The following is a 26,473-nucleotide window of genomic DNA, read 5'->3' as shown; positions in this document are numbered from 1 at the left end:
ATATGTCTGGAAGGGAGGCAGACAAGTTACTAAAAAGTTACTCTTTGGATAAGGGGATTATTAGGCTATAAAGTTCACAAACATGTTCAGCAAGGATGGGGGAAGAAAATCTGCTTTGACTTACTTTTATGTGCCGCCACACTTGTCCCAGATAAGGAGCATTATTACCCGCTGGTGGAAGTGAGCTGGTGGAGTGACAACGTGTTGATTCTGGCTCGCTGCTCTGGGTCGGTCACCGTCTCATCCGTCAGGACGTTACGCAACCTTCTGGGGAAGTCCTGCGAATGGTTCGAGCCCTCGCCCAGACTCACTGCTGCGCATGGCGGGGGCTTCCTAAGCCTGGAGGTAAATGTCACATTCAAGGATGTATGCAGATTTTGGGTTTCAAGACGGCATCCATTAATGTTGGATTTAGATTATAGCCTTCATCCTTTAGGGCCTTAAAACATGTATCGTGGTGCATAGAGCAGTTCACCATCCCTTATATACAACCTCAATTAGGATGTTGTGTAAAATATGAATAAAAACAATGCAAGTCTCATAAACCTGTGTTTTACTCATAATTCTGCTGCCAAGGTGTAACAGAAAGGCCCCCCAAGGCAAAAGTGTGAAGGCCAAAGTCTCCAGCATGAATTTCAATTTATAAAGCCAAAATTGATATGGTAATTTCTCTAGCAAGCCGGAGGGAGTTCAGAGAAATGTTGTCTGAACTCCCCACCCCTTGTTTTTTTTCTTCTGTTCATCTGCAAGATCCCTGATTGACGGTCTAAAATGCAAACGAAATGAATGGGCATTTCTATATGTGGCAGCGTACTTGGCATTAGGCACAAATGGGCTTTAGATCTAAAGTCTAAAGTTTACTTTTCCACAACATGTTTGGCCTTACTAATTACTTCCACCTATTGTTTTTTTGTTTCATAATAAGGCTTTTTGCTGCTTCCACCCTGTTAACTTTCAGTCTTTGTCATATCCATCAGTGTGAGGTGAGGCTTGCTCAGAAGCGTGTGCGCTTTGATAGCAGTCCCACCCGCGGAGCAACAACCAAGGAAGACGAAGGAGATGATGCTGGAGACTCTGATTCGGACGAGGAGTCCTCGGCGAAGGCCCGCTACTTTGGCTACATCAAGCAGGGCTTGTATTACGTGACAGAGATGGAACGCTTCGTGCCGCCACGCAAGCGCCCCCGAACGGTTGTCAAGAACTACCGCCTGGTCAGTTTGAGGTCCACCACACCAGAGGAGCTGTATCAGAGGAAGGTAGGAGGATTTAATCATTGTAACTTGCTCACTACACCCAAGTTTAATAGGGATGATATATTTGTTAGCTATAATCTCTCCTCTGTCCTATATTGCCATTGTATAGCTTCATTATACCGATAAATGCTCACAGTGTCCCACATTTATGCCCGGCTTCATCTGAGAGCTACATATATTAAAGTAAGAAGAAATAACTTCTTTATTGTTTAACTTTGTGACGTTTTATTAATTGTGCATAGCAATAAAACAATTAAGAAAAGTAAGGTAAACATACAATTAACCCTTAAACATATGCATGCATGAAGTGTTGCATGATACAATGCTACACATAAAATTAGGAACTTGTTTTTCCATCAGGTGCATAATATTGCTGAGCTGGAGGTCTCGTTATGATCTTGTGCTAAATGCAAGCGGATTACCAAATATAAACATGATTTCCTTGTACAGAAAAATAAAAGAAGCTGAGAAGAGAAGAGGAATAACGAGAGCTGTTTGAACTTTGAACTCTAAATGTGTTGATTCAGTTAAAAACACAGTTTATCTCCCACTGTTTTTTGCACCAGTTTCTGTAAAAGTAATCAGGACAAACAACATAAAAAAACTCCTTTGCAGAGTTTGTGCCAAAAAAACCTGGAGGCATTGCTCTGAACCAGAAGCCTCTAATAGAGCTTTTGTTGAAAGAGCGGTACCTTAAGGTTTTTATTTTTTTTCTCCTGTGTAATCCCCTTAAGTCCTGTATGGAGATATTTATTTTTTTATTGTAAATGCCTTAAGACGTCATAAATAATTAAATAGTATATGCTACAATGGTATTTAATATTTATTAATTTGAAATCTTCTTTGTTATGGAAAAGTGCATAGTATGTTGAGTGCCTTGTAAAAGTTTTTATGCCCCTTGAACATTTTTTTATGTTATACCTATGTCTTTTGTTGTGATTTTTAAAAAGTTTTTTAATTTAGTTTTTTATGATGCACAAATACAAAGTAGTGCATAATTATAATGTGGGACGAATCTGCCCTGTGATTGACTGGAGACCTGTTCAGGGTGTACGCCACCTCTCCCCAAATGACTGATGGAGATAAGCACCAGCCCCCTGCAAGGATAAGCAGGTATAGACGATGGGTGGATGGAAAGAACCTACACCTGAGCAATGGATCTCTGCAGCTCCTCCAGTCACAATGAGCCCCTTGGGTGCTTTTCTGACTAATGCTCTCCTTGCCCGGGCTGTCTGTTCAGGTGGATATCTTGGTAGATTCGCACATATTCTTTGTATTGTCAGATAATGGATTGAACAGAATACTAATGTAGGCAACTTCTTAAGGCAGTTGGTTGTACTATATTTTAATAAGGGGTTTTAGAGAAAAAGGGGCTGAATTTACATCCATTTTGAATTGCAAAGAAAGAAAGAATACTATGCACCATTTTTCTTCCACTTCATTCTTGTCCACTACTTTCTGTTGGTCCATGAGATAAAATCCCAATAAAATACACTGCTCAAAAAAATAAAAGGAACACTCAAATAACACATCCTAGATCTGATTGAATGAAATATTCTCATTGAATACTTTGTTCTGTACAAAGTTGAATGTGCTGACAACAAAATCACACAAAAATCATCAATGGAAATCAAATGTATTAACCAATGGAGGCCTGGATTTGGAGTCACACACAAAATTAAAGTGGAAAAACACACTACAGGCTGATCCAACTTTGATGTAATGTCCTTAAAACAAGTCAAAATGAGGCTCAGTATTGTGTGTGGCCTCCATGTGTCTGTATGACCTCCTTACAACACCTGGGCATGCTCCTGATGAGACGGCAGATGGTCTCCTGAGGGATCTCCTCCCAGACCTGGACTAAAGCATCCACCAACTCCTGGACAGTTTGTGGTGCAACGTGACATTGGTGGATGGAGCGAGACATGATGTCCCAGATGTGCTCTATCAGGTTCAGGTCTGGGGAACGGGCAGCCAGTCCATAGCTTCAATGTCTTCATCTTCCAGGAACTGCTGACACACTCCAACCACATGAGGTCTAGCATTGTCCTGCATTAGGAGGAACCCAGGGTCAACCGCACCAGCATATGGTCTCACAAGGGGTCTGAGGTAGAGACCTGCACGGGACTGACTTTTCAATCCCGGTCCCGCCCGATCCCGAGGCTTTTCTGACCGCTCCCTCCCGATCCCGAGAACCCCCAACCCCCTACTTTTTCTTCAGCACTCCGAGGCCGAGCGAGACTAGATTGACAGGCGCTGAAAGGCCGCAGTATGTTATTTGACGCGCGCGAGAGGAAAAGTAGCTGAATAAGTAGATCAGGTTATGGTGTTTATTGGGCTGTTTATAAAACGTTTTGTTTACGTGATAGTTAATCATTACAAAGTTAATTATTACTTATTGATATAGGAGTTTTTAGTAATCTGAAAGACTTAAAGGCTGTGATGTGGTAGGTATACTTCATCATATTGTGACAAGCTTCTGATGCGTTTTAACCTGCTTTAATACAGATAAAAAATATTTATTTGTTTCAATGGATTTATTAAATTATTTATTTGTTATATTTATTACAGAATTAACAAGTACAGAAGACAAGAGTTTATTGGTGCTCTTCTGCCTCTTGTAACAAAACTCGACCATATAAAAAGTTCAGGCTGTGAAGTATTAAAATAAATTATATGGGTGAACCAGAAAAAAATATAGAGGCTATAACGAATTTGTCGTATTACCAAAAGCAAACAGAACTATAGCCACAAACTTAGCTATAAAGAGACCTGTCTTACAAAATGAACTAGGCTATCAAAACGTTTAGCCTAAGCATTTATTTCTTCATGCGACTGTGCAGAAACAGAACATTGTTGATTATCTCAGGGTTAAGGTTTGTGCGTCTCTCCTCCACGTTGCGACCACAGACACTGAAAGCTCTTTTTGACGACGCACTGGATTCAGGTATGCTGAGGATGACGCGTGCCAATTTGGCAAGAGGAGGGAAGCGGCTGCTTTTGAACTGCCACCACTTCAGCACATTGTCTGGGTCGGGACTTTCTGGGAGTCTGCAGCTGATATATTCCGCCAATTGTTCCTCTGCAGACTTCGCGTCAGTAACAGCTGAAACTGCAACGTCTTCCCATTCAGTAAACCGCGTTGCTCCCGCAGTTCTTTTGGCTGTAGGTGGCGTGATTGGTGTTGACGACGGCTCTTTTTCCTCTGACCCAACAGCATGCTTTTCTTCAAACCTCATTCTCTGGATCATTTCTTTTGCACCTTTTGAAATAGAATAAATAACCACTATTTATTGTAAATGCATTGTTGTTTTTATTACACTTTATATATAACAAATTAAACACAGAGGTACTGTTTTATTATAGTGTAAATAGATCAAATTAAACCCCAATTTATTGTTTTTATTTTGCATTTTTAGTCAGCTATATTATAATGTTTTTAACTGCATTTTTGGCTAAATCCATACAGTTATTATTTGCTTCCATTTGGATCCAGCATGCGTAGTTGTCGTAGTTGTCGTAGTCAGTAAGGTTGCTATTTTGTACAGCATGTGTAGAGACGTGGTGTTAGAGTTCATTAGCTCTTACAGACGTGAAATGCACACCTTGGCAACTTCGGAGAGCAGAGGGTCCTGGGCTGCTGCTTGGCAGTGTTCAATCAGGGTGATAGGGGAGAACAAGTGATGCACTTGGAGCGGAGTTGTCAGACTCGATTGTTTGTGGCATCCTTGAATACTTTTAGAAAAGCAACTAATGTCTTTAAATTGTCCACATTAATCTGTGCGATCCTGTCATACTGGACAGTGTCCACCAGTAATGCCATAATTGCCTCATGCTGTGACAGTATAGAATCCAGCATGTCGTAGTTGGAGTTCCATCTTGTTTCCACGGACTGTTTAAGTGACTTTCCCAACCTGTTCTATAGACCAGAGTATTTAAAGTACTTCACGAGTTTTTTTGAGCTGACCAGCAACTCAGCCAGCTCCGGCATTGTCTCTAACACTTTATCAGCATATGCGCTGGAGAGGATGACATTTAGGATGTGCGCACTGCAGTTCAGCCTCGTGAATACACGTAGAGCTGCCACAATGTTGGCTCCACGATCGGTAACAAATACCACCCGAGTAGAAAGCAGTAATGTATCAATTCCAAACACCCTGAGTTTCATAAGCAGCAGTTTCTTGATATTCTCACCAGTTTTTGCGATATTCAAATGGCGTTGCAGATTGGATACGAGATACAAGCTCATATGCATCACTTATGTAATGCGCAGTGGCAGAAATGAATGATGTCTTACGATAATTTTCAGTCCATATGTCAGTGGTGACTGCGCACCTGTAGGATTGAACTATTGACTTCATTTCTGTCGTTACTTTCTCCTGTAGGACCTGCACATTGCCTTCAATATACCTCGAAACAGTGGTAGGGTGCAGTAGCTCTTTACGAACGTCAAATTTCTTATGCTTAACTGTAACATCTACGATGTGCTCGTATTTAATTCTATGAAACCTTCCCCGGCCACCACGTCAAATGGTCGAATGTCTTTGCAAGAAAAAAGCAACACACTTCTCTGTTATGCTTTGCTTTACGTGTTGGGGAAGTGAAGGAGTCAGATCTTTCCTGAAACTGATTTTGCTTCGGCCAGGAATGGTGCTACAGGTGTCTCCTTAAACCCGACATGCCTGTTTTCCCAGCAAACTTTATGTGCTGCCCTTTGTCATTGATGACAATTTTGAAGCGGGTCCAAATGTCCAACTTCCCTGCTTTATTCAGTAGGTTGTATTGCCCTTCTCTAATTTTCTTTTCCACAAAAGCCACTGTCTCCTTACCACTCTCCATGCTTTCTTGTTATGTTGCCTCACTCTCACTCGGGAGTCGGGACCCGATGTGTTTTGGTCTGACCGCCGAATCCCGCCCGAGCCTATGTAAATCCCGCCTGATCCCGCGACATTTGTGTCTGGTCCCGCAGGACCCGCTGGACTACCCGCTCGATGCAGGTCTCTAGGCTGAGGATCTCATCTCGGTACCTAATGGCAGTCAGGCTACCTCCGGCGAGCACATGGAGGGCTGTGCGGTCCTCCAAAGAAATGCCACCCCACACCATTACTGACCCACTGCCAAACTGGTCATGCTGAAGGATGTTGCAGGCAGCAGATCGTTCTCCACAGTGTCTCCAGACTCTGTCACGTCTGTCACATGTGCTCAGTGTGAACCTGCTTTCATCTGTGAAGATCACAGGGCGCCAGTGGCAAATTTGCCAATCCTGGTGTTCTCTGGCAAATGCCAAGCGTCCTGCACGGTGTTGGGCTGTGAGCACAACCCCCATTTGTGGACGTCGGGCCCTCATACCATCCTCATGGAGTCGGTTTCTAACCGTTTGTGCAGACACATGCACATTTGTGGCCTGCTGGAGGACATTTTGCAGGGCTCTGGCAGTGTTCCTCCTTGCACAAAGGCGGAGGTAGCGGTCCTGGTTGTTGCCCTCCTACGGCCTCCTCCACATCTCCTGGTGTACTGGCCTGTCTCCTGGCAGCGCCTCCAGACTGTCTGGACACTACGTTGACAGAGACAGCAAACCTTCTTGCCACAGCTCACATTGATGTGCCATCCTGGATGAGCTGCACTACCTGAGCCACTTGTGTGGGTTGTAGAGTCCGTCTCATGCTACCACGAGTGTGAAAGCACCACCAACATTCAAAAGTGACCAAAACATCAGCCAGAAAGCATAGGTACTGAGAAGTGGTCTGTGGTCCCCACCTGCAGAACCACTCCTTTATTGAATGTCTTGCTAATCGCCAAAGATTTCCCTCTGTTGTCTATTCCATTTGTACAACATCATGTGAAATTGATTGTCAATCAGTGTTGCTTCCTAAGTGGACAGTTTGATTTCACAGACGTTTGATTTACTTGGAGTTATATTGTGTTGTTTAAGTGTTCCCTTTATTTTTTTTGAGCAGTGTATTTTGGTTTGCAGTTGTAAGATGACAAAATCTGAAAATGTTGAGAAACAATGGATACTTGCTGTTCTCTGTATTTACTTGCAGGACAACTGAAATATTAAGATGGTCATCATGGTATATTTTGCTAAAGAACAATTTAACTCTGACATTTGTATTTGCCTACACTGGTGATCATCTGCACATTTCAGAACATTTCAGAACAATTTGCTGCGTGAACATGAGGTTTTTTGTTTTACACCTTACTTAGGTTTCTGAAACATCATACACAGCCACATGCTCATGTGCTTTGTGTTTGTGCTGGAATGTCTTCAGGTTTGAACTCAAAGACATTTAGCTCAGCTGTCTAAACAACAACTCCTTCCCTAATCTGTTCTTCTGCCTCCCACTGAGGTACGAATTCATTCTGGAGACAAAATGGATATTGCTTTTGTACTATTTCCAAGGTACTCTAATTCTAATTACATAAACCCTATGCTCTGGCTTTTATTATTTTAAAACTAAATCAATAATAATGTGCACCTCACCGTAATGCCAGTAATCAATTTTATTGAGCGCTTCGCAAAAGACGCCACATTTACTGTGAAACTCTTCATTTCTTTTTTGGCACTTCATTTAGCTGCAATTGAAGGAAGTCACTATCATCTGTTTGGTCATTGACTGAATTGTAATTGGGGATTCAGCAGAATCTGTTTCAGACTAAATAAATCTCTCTCAGCTCCAAGAAGGACTGTTGTTTTTTTGGATCGGCTCCAGAGCACTGTTGAGGAGAAATGAAAAACCAAGGAAGACACTCAGTCTGCTTTAAGGCAATTTTTCAGTCCTGAGGGTATTTTCTGAAATGCTAATTGCTTTGTAGAAATATGGCTGTTTTTGCTGCTTGCTACAAATTGCAGCAAAAGACAACAACAAGCTTTATCTTGAGACGCAGTGAGAGCGGTATCTTTCCTGTACAGTATCCGAGCTGGAGCACGGTTCATCAGTCATTTTTATGACCCATCATCTGCTGCCTCCTTCATCATTGTCATCATCATTAGGTGCCATCACTCATCACCATCAATCCTAACTGTGAGAGTTACAAACTAATACATCATTATTATCTCTTTGTTAAACTAAGTACCGACTGCAATTCCCCAATGGCTGATGCTGCACGTCTACTGTATTATCATACTTTTTTTGTCCTTGTTGAAGGTTTATGGGTGCAAGTAAAACAGCATCTGGATATCTGCATGTGGACTCGCACCTGCAGCCGTACTCATTTAGTCCGTAGCTGTACAATTATATACCTGATCGGATCTGATTCCTGACTTGCATATCAGATAGCACAAAATCCGGGTTTTACCCGTTTTCATTCAGTTAAACCTCAGAACTCCCACCAGTTTCTGTCTATAAACTCACCAACCAGTATCATTTATATTACTGCATATTTTTTTAATTTCATAACAGATACATTGAGGAGAGATGCCTTGACGTATGAATAGGGATAATCTTACAATTTCTTCCCTTTTCAATTCGATTCATATTTTGCTAGCTCTACAAAAGAACCTGCAGCACATCAGGTGATTTCTGAAGTAAATTTGTTGTATTCAGTACATTAGATTAAATAAGGCAAAAAAGATTGCATGCTTTTTTTAATTCTAACAAATTAAAAAAACCAAAAAAAACATATTCCTTTTAAATCATAATTGTTTACTACAAGGGTTCTCAAATGTCATGTTTAAAGGTCCAAATATGATTTCTAGATAAAGTTGAAAGCCCAAAACAGCTAAAAACCATTGAATATTTCCAATTTAAAGGCAAAACAAATGTCACTTTTTGTCTGCTTAGTTGTGACTCTAAGCTGCTTTAATTTCTGAAAGTAAAATGCATGAGCTCTCTTATATTTATAAGAGATTTGACCAACTGTATTACTCTTAATGCATCAACAAATAAAAGTGCCTTACTTTGCGCACAAGGAAAAATACACAAATGAACTAAACTTGAAGTACAGCAAGACACAGTAATAAAATGCTTTCAATGAGAGACCTAAACCTAGAATCCTATAAAAAAAATTTTTTTTTTCAAATTTAATTTGATTACTTCTTAAATTTTGTTTTCAATTTTTAAAATTACATGTATTACAATTCTCTAACCTTAAAATTTATCTAATCATATGTTTATTTTAAATTTAATGTTTTTGTAAAGGTACCAAGTATATTTGGTATAAAATAGTTGCTCACATGTTTCATATGAAAACATGGGAGCAGTGAGGTTTGAAAGATACGTTACAAACTTCCACCACTACTTAAAGTAAAAACTCTTCAGAAATAAACTTGTTCTTGATTTTTATTTACTTATTTATTTACAACAACCAATATATTTTAGAGAGCGCTCTATACTCCAACACAGGGTTAACTTTGCCCCTAAACATATCTTTACTGTTTATTTTTAAATGTCGACTTGACTCGGCACATGCAGAAAAGAAAAGTCAGTAAATGCACATCTTGTTCCGTTTAGGATCTCTGCTGAAGGACAAGTTAACAGAAACAACAGGCTAACGCTAGCTTGTTTCCTCTCTGTGATGACAGACTCTGGTTAATAATTCGCATCATAACATGTTTTCTTTACTGTTCTGATAGTCGGGTAGATGTAAATTACCATCAGAGCTGCTCCATCAAGCAAGCCCTGTGTTTTGCATGTTATAGTTGTTAGTGAGCAGTTTCATGCTACAGTCAGGTCGCTATTAGACGAAACAGAGGCTGAGACATAGCAGTAATGTTTGCTAAAGATCAAGAGATTCATTTTAACATTTGTATTTTATTTTAACAAGCTTCCTGTTTTATGCAGGTGGACTTTCACATAAAACCACACTTATTTAGATTGGAAGCTGATTATTTGAGGCTTTGAGAGCATCTGGTCAATGATTGTCAGGTTTTTTCTTTCCTATTTCTCAAATGCATCAAAACTGATATCTTATACCATTTTTACTCTATATACACATCAACCAACACCATGTAGTTTAATGAACGTTTTGAGTTTAATAAAAGTAAATCTGTATATTCTTCATTTTCTGATGGATTCGAGACTAATAGTTCTGTCATAGAACCTGCAGATTATTATTTTATTTGTTTTGTGTTATAATCCTTAGATAAAAAATGGAATCAGCAGGTAAACCTTAAAGAAAACCTGTAATCAGCTAGGATGAGCCTGATTGGTTTTTTCCTCTCTTTTTTTTCTTCTCTGGTAATATTTATACTATGACATTTCTGTACCACTTTACAATAAACAGCATTCGTACTCAGTCTGGAAAAGTCTGTAAAGTATGGAATTAGATTTCTGTATTTTTCAGTTCTGTATAAATATGAACAAGAGAAATACGTTTATGGAAAAAGATTGGTGTTTCCAGACCTCATTTTCTGTCCCACCATCTAAATGTTGTCCTTCCTCCTTTAAGTCCTTCTATTCTTCCGTTTGTCCTTTCTTCTTCCTCCCTCATGTACTTTGTTCTGCTCCTTTCCATGACTTTTCCTCCTTCATTCGTCTCTCTTATGTTCTTTTTTCTTTCATCTACCCTTCCTTCCTTGTGCCCGACCTACCTGTATCTCTGTCTTTTCATGTGTTACAGTTCACTTTTTTTTGATAATTTTTAGCTTCTATATTAAACATTTCTGATTTAGCAATGGTTTACAAAGTGTTAACATCTAAATGTATTGCAGGTTTAGGAATTGATTAACCATTCATAAGGGCAGGCTTATTGCAAAGGGGTACTAATATCTTTCTAGCTTCACACACACATTCACACAATTATAAGAAAACCGTAATCCCCTCAGAGATTCATCTTGCTTAAAATTATGCGGTGACACTGACTAGAGCGAGTGGGCTCTGGTCAAGTGGGTTATTTCTTTAGGCCAGCCTCCACACACATTTAAGAGTTTGATGATGCACTTGGCAGTGAAACTCTAGCTGCTTTAGTGGCATTGGCAGGTCTGCAAGCAGTTTCATTAGATGAATCTAGAGAGAAGAGGAAGTGTTTTTTTGATGTTCCTCCTACGTGAGGTTTAACTGTGTGGGGTTCCTTCTGGCCTCGAGGATCCACAGTCTGGCTAATGTGTTGCTTTTTAACTCCTACACACAGAGAGGGGGGGATCCTTAGTGTGTCTGTCGACCAGTTTGCATTTTGTTGTTGGATTAAATCATATTGTTCAGCATTGATATGGCAGAAACCTCTAAGATGGTGAAATTCAGTGTGAATAATAATGGCAGAAACAATGACATTCATGCAAGCTTATGAAATTCCACGTAAAATGTTAATGAAATGGAAACTTCAAATATTAGAGTAATAGAGGAGTTATTTGTCACTTAACATGTATTTCAAGTTTAAGGCAGATTTGCCATTTAGATGTAAGTAGGCGTAAAAGTGTGTTCAGAATTGTAGGCTATTTTCATTTTCTTATCTGAAGTCACGAAATGTGTGTGAAAAAGCAGAAAAGAAAATGCACCCAAGAACGTAACCAAAAGTTGCTAAAGAGTGATGAAGAGGTTACATAAAGAACACTGAACACAGGCATCAATGAACGAACACAATGGCAACCCAAGACTAAAGTAGTGACAGCAAAGTTTTCTGCTAAATGTGAGTTTAAAATATGAAGATTTATAAGGCAATATGTAGGAGGAAGTAAGGAGAAATGCTGTCAGAGGAAAGGACTTTAAAGACCTAACAAACTGGCACCATGCACAAAGATTTAAAAGTTTTTTGTGGGAACTACAGTCTGGCTGTAATTCACCTTATTGTTGAATGGCTGCCTGTGACAAAATTTGTAACCCAAAAAAGTTCAATTTTGACAACTTTCAGATAGATGCTGTAAAATTTAGAGTCTTTACTTTCAGAAGCTGAAAGTCTCACTTTTAGTACACATAATCGATCCATGTTTTAATCATGAGGGTTCAACTGCACAACAGTAATGTAGTTGTGAAAAAGTTATTCTGAGAGGACTGTGAACCACAACACTTAAACTCTCTAGTTGGTTTTTCAACAATAAGTGCTGAAACATTTTGCCAGCATTCAAATCCTCTTATATGTATGCATTTCTGGGAAAACTTGCCCATATTTATATATCTATGGATATAACAGCCAGAGCAGAAAATTCCTGATTCTTGAAAACTATAATGGTTTGCATAATGGAGATTGGGCAACTAAAGGGAGTTTAAAACAAGATGGTGGGAAAAAAAAAAAAAAGGGGGGGGGGGGGGGTGTTATTGCTTCTCATGTATTTAGGGCAGACTGCTTTATTTCTTCATTAGATTCATATAGCAAATAGTTGGAGAAAAACAAAAGTCGCTAGAACAGCTAATTATCTTAGCTTAACCTTAAGAAGGAATGTTTGGAGATACTGCGATAATTAATCTAACTCAATAACGAAATTGGAAATCTTGAACATATATTCTTGAACAGACAGAGGATGCATAAAAAGTAAAAGCCACAGTGAAACCTAACCTCAGAAACTTGATTCTTACATACATAGTTCGTGGTTACCTCGATGGGCCCTCAGCTCTGGGTTCTACTTTGTTTGAAATCTTTTCTGTCTCGCGCAGAGACAGTTGTCATAATCTTTGGTCAGAAGGTCCTTTTGAACAAAGAGTGTTCCTTGATGGTGTGGAGAAATCTGTCGTCTTTAATTTATATTTTCAAAAGCTCATCTGCTTTTCCTGTGTACCTATTGACTAGGGCCTACTCCATCCTTCTCTGTGTTGCCAGTAGGTGGCCTCAAATCTATTTGGCCTGTTTCCCCATTAGAAATGCCTTTTTTTTTTTTTTTTTAATTGCAGTTGCACTATTCTGTTTGATAAGCTACTTAATCACCTATATATGGTAACAGTGTTCCTGTTTTAAAGAGGCGTGGCTCCAAATGGTGTTTTAAAATTGCTTATCTGCTGTAGAAACAAGAGACAGGCCATTTTGTAATTTATTTGTATTAAAAATTGTTTAAATTTTTAATACGTTGTGTGGTTTTGACCTGTATGGTTGGATTTTTGTCGCTGGATATTTCCCATGCTTTTTGCTCCTGATTCCTTTTGATGACATTTCAGATTGTCTCTTGGTAACACGGGACCATCTCCTTTTCTGCAGCACAGTTCAGCAGTGGCACATTACACATTGATTCTGAGACTGAAATATGAATGCTTTAACTGTTCCTTTTCATGGACACACTGCTTGTAGCTAAAATTAGTCAAAACCTTGGCCTCCTTGTGCTTGCCTGTAATATAAAACCCAGGGCTGTTAATGGCAAAGCAAGGTGAGTTTATTCAAGTTTATTCATGTTGTGCTATTCATACACAAGGTATTTCAGTGCTTTACAGATACACATGTCTTTTATAGAAAGGTTACAATCAGCTCAAAAAATTTCAAAATGATTTAATTAAACACGTAAATTATAACATTATTAAATGCTTTTCGTTTTTGCTATCTCATTTAAATGAATGAATATATTATAGGTTTTATTTTTATTTCACCTGCAGGACATTGTGGAGGACATTTAAATCAGTTCTGAAAAGGTTAAATGAAAAGAAGATCCACAAATTGCATCCTTATTTTTACTTTACATCTCAATCAAATAGTACTTTTTGGTTTTTGCAGTATAATCAATTTTTAAAATAGTTTCTCATGAGCTTTATGGTCTATTATTTGAAAAACAGTGGTCTGCATTTTTGTTTTAATTGTAAGTTCATATTGTGCTTCTTCTGCAGTGTGTCTCTGTGTCACAGTGCAAATAAAAGGCACAGTCGTTGATGGTGTGTGTTTCTGCTTCCCTCACAGATTGACAATGAAGAATATGGAGAAGCCCTTTCACTCGCCCAGGCATATAACCTGGACTCTGATCTAGTCTACCAGCGGCAGTGGAGGAAGAGCCCGGTCAGCATTGCCTCAATTCAAGATTATCTGGTAAGAAGCGAAGAAAATAAGAGAAAAACTTGAATATTTTCAATATTTATTTCAAGCATTTAGCTGTTTATCACAGTATAATTATTATAGTGTGTAAGCAGATCTGAGTAAGAAAAGCACAAGCTAAATTTCAGAAAAAAAGCATAACCTTGTTTAAAGCCTTGCTTTTTCCAATTTGTCACATTTGTTCTTTTTGCTTTTCTTTTCTTACTCTGTATCTCACTTTATCACATAATGCCCTCTGGGCTAAATCTTTCATATTTTATTCCTCTAAACCCTCCTAGAGCAAAATCCGCAAGCGCTCCTGGGTATTGCACGAGTGTGTGGAGCGTGTCCCAGAAAACGTAGATGCTGCTAAAGAGCTGCTGCAGTATGGGCTGAAGGGAACTGACCTTGAGGCCCTGATAGCCATTGGGCTAAATGAAGATGGTGGCAGGTGGGACATGTGGTGCTGAACACAAACGTCTTTATTAAGGGCACAAGTGATTTTCATCTGCCTTGCTTCTGCTGACGAGGAGCTTTTTCTGGATGTTTTTTAGTGTTTTTTGTTTCAATTTTTTAAGATTTATCATGCCTGGTGATGTGGACCTTGATGACCTCCCATATGAAGACCTCTTGTCAGATGATGAGGAGCTGGGGATGAAGAAAGAGAAGGAAAAAATGAAGCGACAGGAGCTGCTAGCCAAGGTTGATTTCAGCAGGTACGCAGGTTTTACTACATTTGTTCCGTAAGTCTGCGGTTTTATGCACCAGTCTAACAGCTGCTGGTAACCCACCAGTTTAACAGTTCATTGAAAAGTATAGAACTGTGACTGGGGGTTTCACAGGAATTCAACACATGTTTTATCACTGTAGTCACTGATTAAGAAGTTTGTTCCTTGTACCTTATCTCCTAAAATCCACTGTCCTTGTCACTTTCCCTCTGGAGTCACACCCTTTATGCTTTTTGTCTTTGTTCCTTCCTCACAACCTTCTCAATGATAGTTTTAAAACCAGAGTATCAGGCAGTGTACATGATCTCTGACAACACACTTTCCCATGCAGTCTTATTTCCCCAGTTCAGAAAAGTATGAAAAAAGGAAATAGATTGCTGAAAAATATTTATATTTCCAAGATCTTATCCATCTCTCTGACTTTGTCTATCAGTAAGTCCATTCATCTATCATCAGTGTATAAGGCGGAATATTAGAGATTGTCCTGTCCAGTTTTGCACAATTTTGTGCTGGACAGTGGGGTCTATTTGATGGTCAGTGGAATATGAATTTGAACATGAGAAGTATTGTGTTAAAAGCCCAAGAATTCTGCCAATAATTCATTTATTGACTTATTATGATGAAGGAGAAGAAGCTAGTTAAATGATTTGATTTATATAAGCTCTGCAAATACATCGAAGTCTTTTGTGTCAAAAAAGCTCATTTTTGTCCAGTTTCAACAGCTCTGGAGCCTCCGGCCAGTGAGGTGTTAAGTTTTCCCTGAAAACCAAGAGGCAGAAAATATAACTGATGCAGTTCATGATAAACGGTAGAAAAATAAGTCAGTTTTTCTCTGCATAGTGCCGCCTTATTGGAAACCAGGCAGACATTCTGGAGGTGTCTCTGTCTTCGAATGTAAGCGAGGATCTGTTTGGCTGCTGGACTCAAGCTGAGTTGGCATGCAAAACCCCTGCTTTGGTCTTTTAGAGTTAATTAATTTACTGTTTATGTAATTGTTTTATGTGAAGGTTTTCCTTTTTTTAATAAAAAATTTAGTTGAAAAACTTGGGAGAACCATTTGTTGAGTGGGTGGAGAAATCCCACCAAGGGAAACCTGACCCTCACTAGTAGGAGACAGCTTGTTTGGTAAGTTATTTGCCTTGCGTATTGACATATTAAAGGTATGCTTTATTTTTGAACCCGACAGGAAGCACTGTAGCTAATGTGTTAAGGTTTTCGACAGAGGAACCAGGAGTGGATATTAGAGAGGGCTGCCAAATTGAACTCTGATAGTTTGATTGGGTGCCACAGCAAAGAGAGGATCATAAAGGCAGCCATGCTAATGAAGATGAGGGGGGAAAAGACGGAGAAAAAATCATTGGCTCAGATTAGTGGGTAATCTGTTAGAGGTAATTTATGCCTTTGTTGTCAAGTGCCCAGGGAAGACTAATGAAAAACCCTTTAGTGATCACTAATCACCCATTATACGCAGATGCAAATTTGCGTACCCATGTATCCCCAAAAACACTCTTAATGCGATTTCATGCACATTACACGCACCTGTTTAAATAATTGAATGTAAACGGAGGGAAATATGCATAAACTTGCAGGGATGGTGCACTTTTTAAAATGCAAATCCATACTGTGTTCATTGTTCCTGCTGGTTTTAATCTGGAGTTGCTGGATTGTGCTGTGTCTTTTGCTCTTTTTACACCAGGTTCTTACAATAACTTCTAAGCCTTCAGTGTGCATTTGAATGAGAACAAGCACAGAGTTTGTAATGGTGAGCTTTTGTAATGGCTGCCGTTCATTATCTCTAATATTTCATAATTTTACTGCCGTGATTGTCTGTGTGGCTCATCCAAACAAACCAGAGCTTTATTGCAGACCTGTTTTAATATGGATAGATAAAAGATGGAAGATGATTGAAGGGCTATAGGAGGGTGTAAAAAAATTCGATAATTTATAACCACAAAATAGACCATTGAATTGAATCATTAGTGAATTTGCTTCCTAAAACACGGATATTTTTCTTCCATATCTGTCTTTGAGTCGTCGTGTCTCCCAGGGAGCTAAAACATGTCCCAAAATGTGTTTATGTGAGCTCTGCTAATGGATCTAGCCATGCTGACGGGAGGCCTGCGGCTGAGGGCTGTGAGTCACATAATAATTCTCTTAATTTCTTTTTAACTACACAACCATTACAGAAAGGGTTTGGCATCAATCACATCTGCTCTTGAGAAAGTCTGGGCGTCTTGTGCATCAAACCATAGACCATCACAAGAAATGCATCTTTGCTCCTGCCACGTGTCCAAACAGTGAAATAAAATTCTTCTTCATCATTTGGCAAAACAATGAGATGAATGTTGAAAAAAGTCATGATAGATATTGAGCAATCTGATAAAATCCCACTCTGTTTACCTTTTCATTATTGTGTGTAAAATGTTTAAAGAAGCTGCCTCCCTTGGTGTGATATTTTTTATGTTGGTGCTCGGCAAAAGTCCCAGATTGGTGGGTTTCCTTCAGGTGGCCTATTGCTTCCAGGGATGTATTGGGTTGGCTGTGGGCTGCCAGGTCATCGCTCCCTCTTTGACTTCCCAGGGGCTAGCTCACCAGGGGGGATGGTATCCGAGTTCCAGCTGCCGTGGTGGGCTGGTGCCTGCCCGGTGAGTTGGGGGATCTACAGGAGTTCCCATGCTTGGTGCTGCTTGGTCTTGCTGCTGGGGTTGGTGTGAGGCCTGGGTCACCAGGAGACTGGGTATCAAGCTTTGCTCACATGGTGGGATATGGCGGTGGGGGTTCAGTGCTTTATGTCTCGCACTGTCTCTCTTGGCCTGGGGGCTGCTGCTCCTGTGCTTCACCGACGACCTACCTCAATGTGGATAGTTGCCCTTGTGTCTCTCTGCCTGGGGTGGCTGTGGTCTTCCACCTGTTCTTTGCTGCTCTTTAGTGCTGTGTGTTGCAGGCCTTCTCCCCACTCTAACAACTCTGCACCTCTAGGTGTGAAACACATGAAAAAAAGAGAAAGAATACTTTGTACTGTGTATAAAGACATACACACACAGGTTGAAGCAACCACGCTTCAGTTTTTTGCAACAGACAGCATGAGACATAGTTTAGAGTGTCAGATTTGGTTCATTCAGTATTTTCCTACTCACATTTGTTAAAGCAATTTAGGAAAAGACTACGAACCTTTTTAAGGTTTTTAAGGTTTAGGTGCATGCCCTCTGTTACCCACTGTGGTGAATTACCAGGTTTTCCTTTCATATGTTTAACACTGAACTGCAGCACATGTTGTTTACACTGCATCTTATTTCAACTAAGTTATAGAATTACTAATACATCTCAGTTTTGATTAACCTTTATTTAACCAGGTAGATCTCATTGAGATTAAAAAAACTCTCAAGAGAAACCTGGCCAAGAATAGTAATATCACCAAAAAGTGAATTTATTTCAGTAATTCGGTTCAAAAGGGTCAACTCTAAGCTTCATTCACATAGAGCAATATATTTCAAGCATTTATTTCTGTCCATGTTGTTGGCAATTTAATTACAGCTAATAAAAACCTACGATTTACCTTTTCAGAAAATTTGAATATCTCATCCGATCAACAGGGAAAAATATTTTTAGCATAGAACTTTCATGTTATGTCCATGCAATGGCCGATGGAATTATAGAGAAGACTGCAGACTTGAGAGTTGTCTAGCAGACAGTCATTAACACCCTCCACAGGGAGGTTAACATTGTAGTTAGCTCTGGATCCAAGTTTGAAGAATTAGTCCAGCTTGCGAAGCAAGTCGGACATTCGTGTGCGTTTCCTCCCCTAGGAGAGTCGCATGGGTGGAGAACTAGGCGGAGCCGGGAATGTGTTTTTGTTAGAGGCTCCATGACATATTCTAGCTGTGGCTCCTCCTTCCCGAGTTGAACTAAGTGTAGGTTAAACTTCAAAACTGTATTTAAAGGTGCGGAGTTTTCTACCAGCATCCTTGTTTGTGTACAGTTCAGAGTGAAAGTATCTGGTGTGCGCCAGAAAGTTTTTTTTTTTTTTTTCCCTTTAGGCACCGTGCACTTATGTGTTAGAGTAAGTCAGAGATGTCACAGTAAAGGGAATTCAGATCAAGTCGAGAGTCTGACACACCAAACGAGCCTCCAAGTGTAATAGCGAAAATAGGTAGTGATGCAATACGCCTTACCCAATCAGGTTTGACAATTCTTGGTTTCTTCTTCTTTTGAAGTTTATTGGTGGTTTACAAAAATACCGCCACCAACCGGTATGAAGTGTGGTTGCTCATGGCTCAATTTCTTAAATGTGTGAATGTATATAGCTTATAATCAAATTCTATGAATCAATTTTGTTTGCTTAAAAGAAGTTCTGTTGGAATGTGTTTACTATATCAAACTTTTCTTTGATTCTTTCAAATTCTCTCCTCATAAATCTTGTTTCTTGCTCATACTTCTGCCATTCCAATATAACATGTTTTATTGTTTAATGCTCTCACAGTGGTCCTGTATTATGCTTTTGTATTTTGAATAGTGTTTAAGTCTTGTATGTCCAAAAATTAGTCTTATTAATCTTTCCTCCTTTCTGCTCCTTTTTTAGTTCCCATTTCTCTTACTAGCTTTTTGATCTTTTCAAGCCGTCTTCCTTTTCTTTCCCCATTCCACCTTTTCTGCCATTTTTTCTTCAGTTTTTGTTTGATGATGCTCCTTGCTTCTGCTTTACTTGTATGTTTTGTAAGGTGTATATGATTTTGAGTTGCCCTCTTTGCCGTCCTATCTGCCATCTCATTTCCTTTTATTGCAATATGTGCTGGTTCCCATATGAATACCTGTTGTTAAAACCATCCTTTGTATTCTGAATAATGTATGCAGTATTTTCAGTAAAATATCTGGCCTGCTGTCTGAATGATTGTGTTTTAAACGTAATAATACAGAACCTGAATCTGAGCAAATCACCGTTCTCAATTTTTTTATGTCTTCAACCCACTGCACTGCCAATAAAACCGCCCCCAATAAACTGTTTGTGATTCAATTTCCTATTTTTATTAAAAATTCTGGTACCACAAATGCTATTCCAATATTTTCAGTTTTTTCTGATGCATCTGTGTAAATCTGAATTTCCTGATAATAATTTTTTATATATTCCTGAGTTGTATTTAAATCTAAATTGTATGTCTTATCCTTTTTCTTTTCTGTTATTGTCAAATTAACTGTTGCTTCTGGCAAAATTCAAGGTTGCATAACTGATAGAGGTAGTATTATTTCTAACTTATGTACTTGAAATTCTTCTGTTATTTTTCTAATAACCTACCCGAAACTTCTTGTCTCTCTTGTTTTTTTCTTTTTCCCAGCCTGGATTTAAACTGCCACGTGTTGGTTTGGTTGGTGTTTAACCAGTAATTTGTTGCTAATTGTGTTCTTCTCAGATCTGACGGCATTTCTCCCATTTCTACCTCGAGTTCTGCTGTTGAGGTGGTTTTGAATGCTCCTGTAAAAAGTTCTTGATGCTTGATGTTGCATAATGCCTAGTTTTTTCAGATGTGTCTTTGCTGCCGAACCATTAATAATATTTCCATAATCTGTATTTGACCACTTCAAAGATTCCCTATCTGCTGCCCATTCACTGCCTGCCAAACATGTCATAATATTTTATATTTTCTTACACTTGTCTATCAGTTTCTGTATATATATATATATATATATATATATATATATATATACATATGATTTTCTCATCGAACCATATTCCTAAAAACTTCATACATTTTAGTTGTTCTAAATCTTGATTAAATAATTTTAACTTTATTTCCTCTTATTTTTTTCTTTTTCTGTGTAATAACATAACCTTGTTTTATTAAATCCCAATTGAAAGGCCTATTCCTCTATTCTAATACGCTCAGCTGGTATTTTCTTTACAGTAAATTCTACATTTCTACTTTTCTATATAGCTCCATCATCTGCAAAAACTGAACAATACATTTCTTTACCAATTTCTTAAAATATATCATCTATCACCATAGAAAACAATAATGGATATATACTCCATTTTCAGCTACATACTTTCTTGACCAATTCTAACTTGTAGAGTTATATTTGTTAAGAAGTTTTGAATCCAGTTAAACATTTTTCCAGAAATATCCATTTTACATCATTTTAATTTGTAATCCTTCAACCCAAAGGGAAATTAAATGTTGTAGCTCATTATGAAGGTTTCTTCAAAGAGCCGTTGTAGATGCTGATATATATATATCTCTCTCTCTCTCTCTCTCTATATATATATATATATATATATATATATATATATATATCATATATATATATATATATATATATATGATATATATATATATATATATGATGATCATATATATATATATATTGGGATTAATAAAGTATTTTTGAATTGAATTGAATATATATATATATATATATATATATATTATATATCCCTCAGTGTGTAATGAAGGTATATACCAAATAAATGACTGAAAAAAAACAAAAAACGTTTGAAGCATGTTTCAATTTAATAGGTAACTATAGGTGAGATAAGATGCAGACTTGAGGTGAACACCCAGCTTCATCTGCAGTGGTTTAGGTGGTGATTTGGACCCTGCCACTTTAAAATTAAGAAACTTCCCAATAATATGAGATGTTCTTTGTCATTTTTGGTTGTTTTGAACTATGATCAGTCACATTCTCAAGAGAACAGCAGATGGGTTATATATATTTTAAACATCTGTCCTCATCCCTCTTTCTCCCCCTTTTGCCATTCATCTCCTCCAATTTTTTTCTTAACATCGCTCTGAGAAAACAGAGCTAAGTAATTACCAGTAGTGCAAGCTCTAAACCAGCGCTCTCTGATGTGCCAGAGGGTGTTTGAGCCAGTGTTAATCTTTGTTAGTCTATGTGGAGACACCACGATAAAAACCTGATATCACCCTCAGTAATTAGGGATTAAGGAATAAAATGAGGGATGCGAGGTCAGGTCCAGTGCTGTTGATCTGGGACTGATTTTCAAGGGGCAGAGCTGATCTTTCACAGATATTTCCTGATTTGTGTGTGGATCTTTAATGTTTGTAGTCATTCAGTTTATTTATAGCTGTGATCAAATGATACTGGGCATTGATTTGATCCTTGTAAGGTAATCACTCACCTCGACAGTTAGAATCCTTTATTTAAGAACTCAATGGGTTTTGTTGTGAAAAGAAGTTGATTTAGCTGCCTTAGAAAATGATTAATTTGGAGGGCAGTCTAGTCAAAGTCCTATATGTCCCTGAGGGTTTCCTGTGCAGACTCATTTTCCAGTTAATTTGAAGTTGGTTTGTGTCCTACTGCAGTGTATAGACTGCAGTAGGACACAAACCTGAGTAACTTCACTGGGCAAGACCTGCAGTCAGATTTGAGGTCTTGAGTTAACTGTCCGGACTTTGCTGACATGCATTTTATTTACAAACGTGTGTTTGGTTTTTTTCACATCCAGGCTGACCCTGGAGCAGAAGGAACTGTGTCGTAGTCGACTGAAACTGCTCTCCTACCTGGACCGATTGGCAACATACGAGGTAACCACCACTGGTCTGAACGCACCGCTGATGAAATGCTCATCACAAACTCTCGGAGGCAGCCATGGCATTTTTAAATGTCAGCGATCTGAGCAAACAAAGATTCAGTTTACAGTAATCAGAAAAATACACATTTTGCAAGCTTGATATGAGTACATCAGGCAACAGGTTTTACAAAGAAAAAATGCTGAACATCTTTTCTTTTACAGTTGATTTTTAAAGATCAAATGAATAAATTGATTTAGAAATGTTCTGATATACATTTAAAACAATATGTTGGTACACACAGTATTAAAACAACCTTTTTTTGCTCACTGTTTTTGATATAAACTAAACTTTTCCAGTTTTAGGTCTTTTACTTATTATTGTGTTGCCATTTGCTAAATGTGAGAATAATGAGATTGCTTTAGACTTTGGCATAATTGCCATTAAACTGTATGACTTGGGTAAAACATTTTGGGAATCCTTCTACAAGCTTCTCACAACAGTCTGCAGGAGTTTTGGCCCATCCCTGCTGATAGAACTTTATTAGCTGAGTCAGGCTTTTAGGCCACCTTGTTCACACACACCTTTTCAGCTCTGACCACAATTTTTCAACAGGATTGAGATCACGGCTGCGTGATGGCCACTCCAAAGCATTGACTCAGCTGTCCTTTAACCTCTCGGAAATGTTTTGGACATATGCTTAAGGTTTTTGTTTATCTGGAAGACCCATTTGTGTCCAAGGTTTACCTTTCCGCTGATGTCTTAAAATGTTACCGCAATATTTCCACAGAATGCTCTTTCCTCATGATGCCATCTATTTTGTGAAGTGCACCAAACAGGTCTGCAAACAAAAGCCTCAGCCTGTATCTTCACAATGTCTTTTGCTTTTGTTCTGTCAGTGATTTACACATTTTGCACTAAAGCAAGATCCTCGCTAGAACACAGAAATCGTCACCTTTGTGAACAGTATGGTGGCTGGATAATCCCATGCTGTTTTTTACTTGCTGGCAATTAATTTAACAGATGAACATCGCACCTTAAGGCAAGTGGAAGTTAAACTCAAGGATGAACCAGACTTGTGGAGGTTCACCATTGTCTTACTGACACCAGCATTAGATGAAAAGAATGATGCACGCTTTTCCAGTAAACTATTCCACATAACTTTGTTTGCTATTGAAACGCAAAGCAAATATGCAGCATTGAGATGGGTATATTGCCGCACTTCAATGCTTTTGTAACTGGAGGTACTCGGCCAGCCTGATCAAGATATACAGGGTCTCAAGCATAAAGCACAAACCTTTATATCTAGACTCTTGATAATAGCATAGACCTATTTTGGTAGAGGTAGCCATGCTGACAATAGGGTTTTGCCAGATGGGCTTCACTTTAATGAGAAATATCGTGATTTTGCAAAATCTTGTGCAACAAGGTCTCGTTAGGCCCTAAATGGAGGCTGTTTCTAATTTTGTATTGATTGTTCATCCTTTAGTCTGTAGACTTTGTGGAGTCTAAATGAATGTTTTCCAAATTCTCATCCTAATTTTATCTTAAGAGTTCAGCCTGAATCTGTGGGAATTGATACAAAGAGGAGGTCTTTCGAAGTGCTATTAATTATAATTAAAATTACATTAAGTTAAAGAAATTTCAATGCCCAGCATTTTCACTTGTGTTTATGTGGGACACAAACAGCTTTAATGTTTTCTTAAACATTCTTTATGGCTTAGATGTTTTCCCACCAGCAAACTAATGTTTCTGCCTTCATATCAAATCCCTGCAACGCGCAGAGGATTTTCTCATCTATCCTGCGTGGATGCTTTCTCTTTACCCCACTAATCTCTTTAGAAATATGAAAACAGCTAAATAAGATATGGATGTGAGAGGATTTTTAAGTATCTGAATGGAAGACTGAAGAAGTACAGATCCTGCCTGCTGTAACACATCATGCATCACCGATAGACCTGCTACAGAAGCACTTCAGTGCAACATACATGTCTAAAGTGGAGCTTGACTCTTGCAGCCAAGTGCCTAAAAAATAAATAGTAGGTTTTTATATTCACTTTGAAGGATGTTAACATGCACACCCTGGTCAACCACAATAAATCACAAATGAACAAGGCTTTGCTTTCCCCATGCAGGGGGAGATGAGATTTTTTTTTTTTTATACTCTGTTGCATATTCAGCTCAGAGGGAGTGACGTCCCTCACTTTACTCGGACATTGTCATGGTAACGGCAGGACTCGTCAGATTCCTTTCGCCCCAATCCATTTTCTCTGGCTGTCTATGAATATGATATAAGGGTTTTTATCATCCGACGCGGGTGACTCTGTCTGAGTACGACCCATTCAAAGGCTATCCATCACACACACGCATCTTGACACTCTCTCCAGCGCACACACATATTCAAGCATAAAAGATGCTGCAGAGATCTTACACCCACAGATAAATCCCTCTAGCCAAAGGCCAGAACAACAAATGCTCCTTCCTGACATATGCACACACACACGTTCCTAAGATTCACCCAAAGCAGCTGAAAGCTACAAAGTTAAATAGCATCCCTGTTGACTCTTCTTCACTGCATTTCTTCACAGTCTACATCTTCTTTCTCTGGCCCTCTCATCTTTAGTTTAAATTGCTAGCCACTCGCAACATTTATTCTGGAGCGATAACCCTTCTGCTTCTCAAATTTGTTTTAGAGAACCAGAGATCCACTTCATCTTTCTCAGTTTGTCTTGTCTTCTTCTCTCTGCCCCCCTCCACCTTTCCCTTTCTTCCAGGAGATACTTGGTGGGCCTCATTCAGCAGAGCAGAAATATGATGCAGATTTCTTCAAGACGTTTCGCAGTCAAAATATTGTTCTGTCAGCAAGAAACTATGCCAGGGTAATACAAGAGTCTCCTTTTTATTTTTATTTTTACTATTCTCTCTCATGATGTCTTTATTCTAGCTCCATGCATCACCTTAACTTTCTCTGACCCCGCCCATTTCTTTTAAACTTTATTTTAAATAAATTAAATACTTTTCTTCAGGCTGTTGCATTTTGTGGTTTTTAAAACAGAAAATGTAGTGACTGCTGTTCACGTTTTCTCACGCGTATTGTTTGCCTGTAGGAGAGCAACGTGCAGGCTCTAAATATTCTGTTCACGTATCACGGAGAAGAACTCCTGCAGCATAGACTGGCTATCCTCTACAACTTCCCAGAAACCACCTCTCCCCATGAGTATGCCATCCTGCTGCCTGAAGCCTGGTGAGACATGCACAGAGGCTCACATACACTTTAATACAAATGATTTAAAAGACAGGTCTAACACAAAAAGCCAGAAGCCAGGTCATGATTTCTTTTTCTTAAAATACACCTAAAACTGTTGCTAGGGATGATGTGGGTGCATTGTTTTTTTTCGTACATTTTTAGGAGTTTTTCATTGCTGTTTGGTAAAGTGAATGTGGCTTTTTTGCTTTCCAGTAGTACAGTTTCTGATCAATACCTTACCTTGCTAAAGTCTTCATGCTGCTTGAACTTTTCCACATTTTGTCCCACTACAGCCACAAAAGTCAGTGTATTTTATTGGGATTTTATGTGACAGGCCAACTGTTGTCCCTAATTGCAAAACATAATATGGGTTTGTGTTACACCTCCTTTACAGCAATACTCCTAAATAAATTCCATTGCCACAAATTGACCTCAGAAGCCACTTAATTAGCAAATTAGCAAGTCCACCTGTGTGTAATTTAATCTCAATATAAAAGCAGCCGTTCTGCGAAGGCCTCAGTTTTGTTAGAGAACATTAGTGAACAAACAGCGTCCTGAAGACCAAGAGACACAGCAGACCGATCAGAGAGAAAGTTGTGGTAAAGTTTAAAGTGGGGTTAGGTTATAACAGTATCCAAAGCTTTGAAAACCTCAAAGAGCTTAAGAAGACCCATTTAGCAGTAAGCCATGTAGAGCAATCATTAAACATTTGGATGAAGGTGTTCTTGTCCTTTGAGATGAAAATTTAACTTACTATATATGCAAAATACTAAAGGTGGTGGAAAACTAGCAATACAAATTGATTTCAATGCACCATTCCTGCAGTGGTGTATGGTGGTGGGATGGATAGAGCTAAATACT

The 26,473-nt window shown here is 38.7% G+C and overlaps 1 protein-coding gene and 1 long non-coding RNA gene across 6 annotated transcripts in view; one reads left to right on the top strand and one right to left on the bottom strand.

Moving 5' to 3' along the window:
* Positions 1-26,473, top strand: part of nbas (NBAS subunit of NRZ tethering complex) — a 233,695-nt gene that overhangs the window by 27,160 nt on the left and 180,062 nt on the right. For all 5 annotated transcript variants that reach the window (XM_047387102.1, XM_047387101.1, XM_047387103.1 and 2 more), the window contains exons 14-21: positions 152-345; positions 978-1,256; positions 14,004-14,129; positions 14,414-14,565; positions 14,693-14,830; positions 22,302-22,380; positions 25,140-25,244; positions 25,473-25,609. In XM_047387102.1, the coding sequence (XP_047243058.1) occupies positions 152-345; positions 978-1,256; positions 14,004-14,129; positions 14,414-14,565; positions 14,693-14,830; positions 22,302-22,380; positions 25,140-25,244; positions 25,473-25,609 (1,210 nt within the window). The remainder of the gene's footprint in view (positions 1-151; positions 346-977; positions 1,257-14,003; positions 14,130-14,413; positions 14,566-14,692; positions 14,831-22,301; positions 22,381-25,139; positions 25,245-25,472; positions 25,610-26,473) is intronic.
* On the bottom strand, positions 14,626-18,643 carry LOC124881517. Its single transcript, XR_007041676.1, has 3 exons — positions 18,399-18,643; positions 17,243-17,817; positions 14,626-14,762 (listed from the first exon to the last, which is right to left on the bottom strand). It is a non-coding gene; the product is annotated as an uncharacterized LOC124881517 (long non-coding RNA).

This window comes from Girardinichthys multiradiatus, chromosome 15, assembly GCF_021462225.1.
Source record: "Girardinichthys multiradiatus isolate DD_20200921_A chromosome 15, DD_fGirMul_XY1, whole genome shotgun sequence".
Lineage (NCBI taxonomy): Eukaryota > Metazoa > Chordata > Actinopteri > Cyprinodontiformes > Goodeidae > Girardinichthys > Girardinichthys multiradiatus.
Note: the sequence above shows the minus strand (reverse complement) of the source record. Positions and strands in the feature narration are given on the sequence as shown.